Source organism: Myotis brandtii, unplaced genomic scaffold (assembly GCF_000412655.1).
Source record: "Myotis brandtii unplaced genomic scaffold, ASM41265v1 scaffold332, whole genome shotgun sequence".
NCBI classification, from domain to species: domain Eukaryota; kingdom Metazoa; phylum Chordata; class Mammalia; order Chiroptera; family Vespertilionidae; genus Myotis; species Myotis brandtii.
The window spans coordinates 3042539-3050826 of NW_005362797.1; the positions used below are offsets into that span (position 1 = coordinate 3042539).

The 8288-nt window shown below is 54.2% G+C and overlaps 1 protein-coding gene across 2 annotated transcripts in view; it reads right to left on the minus strand.

The window, feature by feature from the left end:
* The window catches only part of FBLN5 (fibulin 5), a 71356-nt gene that overhangs the window by 9834 nt on the left and 53234 nt on the right, over nucleotides 1-8288 (minus strand). For both annotated transcript variants that reach the window (XM_005871199.2, XM_005871198.2), the window contains exons 7-9: nucleotides 5287-5406; nucleotides 1299-1421; nucleotides 92-218 (exon numbers count right to left, since the gene is read on the minus strand). In XM_005871199.2, the coding sequence (XP_005871261.1) occupies nucleotides 92-218; nucleotides 1299-1421; nucleotides 5287-5406 (370 nt within the window). The remainder of the gene's footprint in view (nucleotides 1-91; nucleotides 219-1298; nucleotides 1422-5286; nucleotides 5407-8288) is intronic.

Consider the following 8288-nt stretch of genomic DNA (forward strand, 5'->3'; position numbering starts at 1 on the left):
GCAGGTGTATTCTCCTTCACGCCGCACTGGCAGCCTCCTGAACCAGGCCCCTCACCCACGTGCCCATTTCCCAGGGGAAGCCACGACTTACTTATCGCTGATCTGAATGTACGGCTCCTCACAGCGGATGGGGTCAATGCACTTGAACCCCCCTTGCAGATTGTAGCAGGTCTGCTGCAGGGTGCACGTGTGGTTTCTGTGCTCGCACTCGTTGATGTCTGAAAAGCAGGGCAGAGGAGAGGCTGAAGCAGGGCAGTGTTCCCAGGGTGCTGGCCCTGGGCCAGGCGGAGGGGGTGCCTGGGGGTGGGGGCTGCCTGGGTCTGACTGCAGAGCTGCACGGGCCAGGAGGGCAGCCACTGGCCACATGGGGCCACTGAGCACTGAGAATGCGGCCGGTCCAAACGGAGGTGTGCCCTGGTCAGTGGAAAAGACACGAGATTCCGACAACTTCGTACAAAAGAACATAAACTATTAATGATCTGTATATGGAGTACGTACATGTTGGAACATTTTAGATACATTGCATTAAATGAAATGTAGTCTTAAAATGAATGCTACCTGTTTCTTTTCACTCTTTTAATGTGACTCCTGGAGAAATTTAAATTACATGCATGGCTCCCATTTGTAGCTCATGTATTTCTATTGCTTGGCACTGCGATGGAGGATTCTTGCTGGTGTTGGGGCAAGGCAGGTGCAAGAAGGCTGAAGTGGTAAACCGCTCAGCTACCAGCCTCCCCCACTGGCCCCGGTGGGTGGAGCATGGGGCTGGAAAATGGCCAAGTGTAGGATCTGAACAAGACCCAGCCTTACTCAGCATGGGGTCCCGACCCTTTAAGGGACAGAGCAGTCAAATGGGTGAGGTCTCCCTGGCATCCCTTCTCTAGGAAGTCAGTAGAAAAAGGTTGACCAGGAGGCCCCCAAGGGCCATGAGAAAGCCTGGGCTCTGGTTGCTCAGGTCACACAACGTCCCAGTTAGGTCGGGAGCAGCCCTCAGAGGGCCCGCAGATCTGCCGAGGGAGGCAGGACCAGCCCTTGGCGGATGCCACCTCTATCCACAGAGTTCATTTACAGAAGCGCGAGCGGTCATGTCCTTTCTGGGGCCAAAGGATGAATCACAGGGCAGAAAGGCACCAGCCCAGGCATCCTGCCCAGAAACTGCCACTCTGGGAGCCGCCAACACCCGCTCATGCTCTCACCCCTGTCACCTTCCCGAAGCTGCACAGGAGTCCCCAGGTGAAGACATCTGAGCCAGCCCCACCTTACATCCCCCTCCGCCAGGCCCCTCCGGCCGGCCTTACCCTGGCAGCTTCGGTTGTCATCCAGCAGGATGTAGCCAGGGGGGCAGGAGCAGAAGTACGTGCCGGGCTGATTCACACACTCGTGTTGGCAGAGGAACTCGGAGAAGCTGCACTCATCCATGTCTGGGGGAGGGGGGACAAGTTACACCTGCTGTTTATAATCACAGACTCCCTGGAGGTGGAAGCTCAGTGGCCGTCTACTCCCGCTTCCACACTCTCGGACACGTGACAGCTTTACTGCTAAGAAGCTGCCAATTTGCTTCTTGAATATGTCTGGTGACGGGGAGCTCACTACCTACTGAGACAGCCCATTGATGTTTGGACAACTCTGTTAGGAAATGAAATCTCTCTCCATCCAGCTTCCCACTCCCTCTGCCTCTGGCCCTGCTACATTGCTGACTCACTGTGCCCTGCAGGTGAAGCCACCCTCCCTCTCTGGAGGTGGGATCTGTTTGCTCGCTGGGGTTTTCTGGTTACAGAGCTCTTCCTCGGAACCCCAAAATGACTCACTGGCCCTGGTCTTCTAAACGGGCAACTTTATTAATTGTCCCAAGTTGAAAAATCATATTATTCCTAAAACCACAACGAAAAGGGACATAGCCAGAAAGCCAGGGGGTGTCCATTATATCAAAACTTCCTTATGTCCAAAAGCCTCCTTGGAAGACAAAACTCTAGAAGGGCATGGGGCGGGCGGGCACCCCGTGGCTCAGTGGCCCGCGTGCCTCTGAGGGCCTCTGAACCGCAGGCGGTGCAGTGGCTGCAGAAGCAGGCGTCGCAGCAAAGCCAGCTCTTTGTCACACACGGAGTTTGGCAGTGAAGCCCCCGTTTGAGCGTCATGCAACCAACAGGCCAAAGAAAACATGTTTTCATCTCATCTGTTGTTTCCCGAAAACTTGCTTTCACTCGTTTCCCCCGTGACATGTCCTCGGATTGCTCTCCAACTCACAGAGCGCTGATGGCTGGGATCACCCCGAGTGGGTGTCAGCCAATGAGGAGGCTTCTCCGCCATCGGATAATCATGCCTGATGCCTCTCGCATCCTTCCAGTCTCTCTCGGGATCTTCAGGTGATGGGTTCCGAGCCAGCAGAACTGGGATGCGGATTTGAAAGCTAACACATGCGCAGTGAGATCCGCTTCTGCCATGGCCCCGCCCAGTCCCCTGGGAGCCCCGCCCATCATAACAAAGGGGGTCCTCACTCTTCCAGACTCCTAGACTGCATACGAGGCTCCCATTTGTAGCTCCCGCTCTCTCTCTATGGCCTGGCAGTGCTGGGGAGAATTGTCACTTGGTGTTGGGGTGAGGCAGGCTGAGGGAGGCGGGAAATGGGTCCGCGTGTGGATTGGTTCAGACCTTCGGTAGAAGCAGTAGTAGCCCCTGGCAGTTCCTGAGACTTGCTATGTACCAGGCACCCAATTAAATGCTTTACCTGCCTCATCTGATTTAATCCTCACCTCAGCCCGTGGAGGAGGTGCTATTAGTAGCCATGCTTTACGGGGAAAAACTGAGGTTCGGTAACTTACTCAATTCACAGATAATGACTAACCAGTAAAGTGGGGATCTGAACCCAGCCAGCCGCCAGATCCTATACTTGTCAACACCATTCTGTAAGGTCTCCCTGAGTCGATCATACTGGGGACTTAAAATGGATGGACTTGGGGAGTCCTGAGGTTGGGGGACATCCCCCGAGCAGGGTGAGCTCCTGTGCAGAGGAGATGGTAGCCCCCTCCCCACCTCCCACCAGGCAGCAAGGGGCCGTAACAGACACACTCGGTGTATCTTAGGGTTTGCAATCCCCAGACCTAAGAGCTGAAATACGAGCCCAGTTTCTGGCAGGGAGCATGCAGGAGGGAGGCCCTTTTCATTCATCCACCTGAAAAGCCACCATGGTTTCCGGGACCAGCTGGGCTTCCCAAATCCCCGAGGGACAAGGGGACACGGCTAGGAAGGGTCTGGTGCCGCATGGAGGGGCCACACTGGCTGAGAAAATAGTGAGGGTGACATTTCCTGGGGAAAGTGATTAGCAGAGAAAGGGGGTAAGTAGAAGAGACGGGACATAAATTCTGTGTCACATTGCTATCCGAAGCCAGCCCTAAAGCCCTCAATGTCCAGGGGTCATGGTCACTCTAAGTCTGAGGAACATGGGCATCCTGGTGGATGTGGAGAAGTTGGCCATTTTAGGTGAAGCCAGGCAACAGAAAACCCCTGCCAAACCACCGAGGAGGTACACTGCTGGAAAAGCCAAAGGTCTCTTCCACTTACGCTTAGAGAAAACACGTGCACCTGCAATGGCACCTAGCTACACCAACATGTCTAATCCTGGTGACCACCCCATGAGGGTGTTTGTTTTTCAATGAATGAGGAAACTGAGGCTTAGGGAGTGACCTGGCCAGGGAAAGCACTACACAGTAGAGCCAAAATTTGAACTCAGCTCTGTCTGGCTCCACCACACCGCCTCTGCGGATGGGAATAAACCCCTGTGGACGTGCAAGGAATTCTAGAGACACAAATGATCCCATCTCCTGATGCTAACCCTCCCACCAATTAGTTCCTTGGCCCAGATGCCCCAAGGAGTGCCATGCGGGAATCGGAAAGCTAGGAAGAAAGTAGCTTTTCATGCCTGAGGGTATTTTATTACCGTTTCTGGGCTGACATTTAATGGGTGGAAGGCTCCCTGTCACTGCCTACTCGCTGCCCTGGCTTTCCTGGCCCCTGGGAGAGGCGCTCGTTTGTTTCAGGGAACTCTGTCCCCAGACACTCCAGTCCCGAGTGGAGCTATCACACAGTCCCATCACGACCCGGGGTCACTTCCCGTCACAGTGAGACCCAGGATTAGGAAACGTTCCATCCTGCGAGACAGAAAGGTTTTCACACCCTCAGGCATGGCAACCACTGGTTTTTGAAAAATACAGCGAAGCATCATTAATTCGGCCTTCGACCCGGGGTCACTTCCTGTCACAGTGAGACCCAGGATTAGGAAACGTTCTATCCTGCGAGACAGAAAGGTTTTCACACCCTCGGGCATGGCAACCACTGGTTTTTTGAAAAATACAGCGAAGCATCATTAATTCGGCCTGTGCTTGTCGTTTACAACTGATGATGATGCCAAAAGTGGATGGGTTGGGGCTTAATTCAACATTTACCAAACAACAAAAACAACAACAAAAGCAAGGGGGGAGGAGATAAGGGGGGAAAGAAAAGAAGGAAGAACGAAAGAAAGAGCTGTGCGTGGCTCTGTGCAGGATGCTAATAAATAGGAGTACGATGCGGTCCCTGTTTTCAAGGAGTTAACAAGAGTTGACACGTTTCTTATTACAAGGGATCAGAAGAAAATTAGGACAGAATCCACAGTCCAGCATGGGCAGAGAACCAGCTTCTTATTGGGCTTGGAAGGGATTTATAAAAGGCTCAACTAAGCCATCACATCTATGTTCTCACAACAAGTTAAGGGCTCGGTCATTCACTGTTCAACCATTCACGCATTGATTTGACAACTACTTATTTCATGCTCGCTGGGTGCCAGGCCTGGAGCTGGGCACCGAGTGTTTGCAGAGATTTTAGAATTTCTCAGTGTTTGCACTTACATACATGACCTCATTCTCTCCACACGCCCCTCCTGACCCGACCGTATGAGACAGACCATTGTTCCTGGGCCACTGCCCTGTGTCAGCACCGTCTGTGCTATCCCCAGGACCCGGGTCACTGCTGGGTGAGGACAGAGAACTCAAACCAACGGGCACAATTGGGTGACCCCTCTCCCTCTTCGCCCCCATCTCAGACTCTGAAAGGTCGCCCCATGGGTTTTTGCATTTGGCCTCACACCACCTTTCTGGAAGTGACTCATCCCTGTGTTGTGTGGTTGTGTCCCAAACTGGAGATGTTTCTGGGAAATGAGAGGAAACACCTGTGAAGGAAGCCCTGGACCGCCACCCCTCACCCCTGCGCCCCTAGGACAGGTGGAGGTCTCCAGGACTAAATAAAACCCATTACCACTGCAACGAACTCCGTCATCCTCGAGTTCATATCCTGGGTCACAGCGGCAGATGAAGGAGCCGTAGGTGTTGACGCAGGTCTGCACGCAGGGGTTCTCCGCTGCACACTCATTCACGTCTGTGAAAAGCCAGAGCGCATCACTGACGGTTCCCAAACAACGAACTAGGCAGATAAACATGCACTGGCAACACAATCTGCTGTCCCTGGGGGACCAGGTCCATGGGCCGCAAGGTTCTCCACCTGGGACCTATCAGACTGAGAGGTTGGCCCCCAGAAGTGTTCACTGAAGAATCAGGGGCTCCACCCATAGGCCCCTCTGGAGTCACGCAGGGGGAAGGGTAGAAACAACATGTATACACGTCCTATACATGTGTGCACATGTACGTGTTTATACCTCCTAGGAAGCCCACTCTCCAAGGTCACCAACAGGAATTTCTAGGCAATGTCTGCTCTTTCCCGCCACCTGCCACATTCCATTCCCAGTGAACTCTGTTCTCACCCCCGCTGACGTTGACATTTCAGATAAACACACAAATCACTGTGACAATTCTAATAATAACTCTACTTATTACTGCTATGGAATGAATTGTGCCCCTTCTCAGCCCCCTCCCCCTCCTTCCCTCCGGCCAAGTTCAAGTTCACGTTGAAGCCCTAACTTCCCATGTGATGGCATTTGGAGCTGGGACCTTTGGGAAGCACTTAAGCTCAAGTGAGGTCCTAAGGGTCTGGAACTCCTGAGGGAATTAGTGCCCTCATAGAAAGAGACACCAGAGACTTGCTCTTGCTCTTTCTGCCGGGTGAGGATTCAGAGAGAAGTTAGCCATCGACCAGCCAGGAAGAGCGCCCACGAAAGCCCCTGGCCATGCTGCCCCCCGCCCCCCGATCTTGTACGTCCAACCTCAGAACCCGTGAGAAATAAATTTCTGTTGTTTCAGTCCCACAGTCTATAATATTGTGTCCGCCCGAGTTGACTGAGACAATGATGCATAAATAACATCACTGATAATAACAGGATCTCAAGTTCACGGAATCCTCACAACAACCCTGCTCTAGGACCACAGCCCCAAGTTCAGTAGGTTAAGGCGAGGACCACAAAGGAAACTGTTAGGGATGATGGAATGTTCATTATCTTGAGTGTGGTGATGGGTTCATGGGTGTATACATCTGAGGAAGTTCATAAAAGCACATTCCTTGAACCGTGCAGTTCATTGCACGTCAATTATACATTAGCAAGATGGTCACGTTTGTGTTAAGGCTGAGAGATGTACCCAAGTCCCCAAGCTCACAAGGGTGCAGTTGTGACTGGAACAGGAGTTAAGGGTCTTTCCCTAAAACCCAAGACTCCTTCTGCACAGCTGACGGAGACGGGGAGGAGGACTGGGGAGCCCCCTCCTGCACTAGCATTGGCTGCCCAGCTTAAAGCACACTCTCTCCCATGCTCCTTACGCCAATGACCAACGTTTCAGCCGAGAGAACTTCTGTCCTCTTCAAACGTCCCGGCAACCCTCTTAAGACTCTGAATAGAGATGTGAGTGTTTTCAGAGTTAAAAGCCTTCCCAGTGAGTAGCTTTGAGAACCTATTCTTAAAGGGGAGGGATAATTCCATGCCCAGATACTTCCTGCTTCCTGGAACCCCTCGGAGCATTTTAGAGAAAGAAAAATAATAGTTGGCCATGCGGGGTGGGTCCAGTGAGATACCCGTGTCCCCTGGTGCCCATGGTGGTTTGGAGGCTCTCCGCCCGGGAGGCCAGGAAAACGTGGTGGCGCCAGGCTGTGGAGGCAGGTTCAGGCAGGATGGCGCTGGTGAGCATTAGGGCTGGCACCCGTGGCTTCCAGCCAGACGCTGGGCACAGGGAGATGAGCAGACTCCAGTCCCACCCTCTCTCCCTCAGCTGTTTCTGCAGAACAGCAGGACCCAAAGGATCCTGCCCCCGGGAACCCTGGCTGCCCTTTCCCGCCAGCCCGGGAGCCACACAAGTCCAAATCCCTCTAGGTCCCGTGGGAACAGACTGCACCCGCTCCACTGCTGGGCAGGAAGGCCGGGCCCTTCGTCTGCGCTCAGCTCTGCCACCACCTGGCTGAGGCACTGGCCAAATTGCTTAACCTCTTGGCTCCTGGATTTCCTTGTCTGTGCAGAGAGCCACACACACCTGCCCTGCCTCCCTCGCCCAGGCCATTGTTGGGATTCAGTGAAATGAACAGATGGGACAATGCTTGGAAGAGGGCAAAGCACACTTCCTCGCACAAGGTGTTAGAATTACACAAGCCCCGCGCAGTTGGGAACATTCGTGTCACCAGCGGGCCCAGCTGATGCAACATCCCAGTGGCCCAGTGCCCGTGTCCAGGCCTGGGTGCTGTGCCTGCTGCCGGACTTGGCACCGCCAGGCGTATTATCTGCTCCTTGTCACAGGCCGGCCCTGAGAGGCTCAAGGACACATGGGACTTTGGCCTCTGCTGCGCCTGGCTGTTCCTCGGGGGGTGTCGGGTGCACCAAGCCAGACTCGGGGGGCGGGGGGGATAGAGAAGGGGACCTGGGCTGGCACGTCCAACCCCCAGCCTTGGCATGGAGACGCCTGGATCTGCCCTGAGCTGCTTATCACAGCAGCGAGGGAGCCAGGCGCCTGCTCCCGCTCCAGGGACAGGGGAGGGCCCTTGCTCTATCGGCCCCTCGACCGCCCAGCCCCGTCTCCACTCCCAGAAGAAAATGACCTCTGCTGGCGAGAGGAGCCTTGTTGGAACAATCAGCAGAACCAGCTCTGGACGGGAGACTTCCAAAGAGTCCAGGATCACGCTCTTTAAGGCCGATGCCTTCCTGTTTACCCAACGATTTAGATGCGATTAAATGGAGACATAATATCCTCCAACTAGCTGGCCAGAAGCCCGCCAGCCAGGCCTCTGGTGGTGTGACAAGGAAATGGGCCCTGCGAAACCTGGTGGCAGCTCCAGACAAAGACCTCATTCTGAGCCCCCGGCACTGCCTCCACCCTGGACGGAGCAGC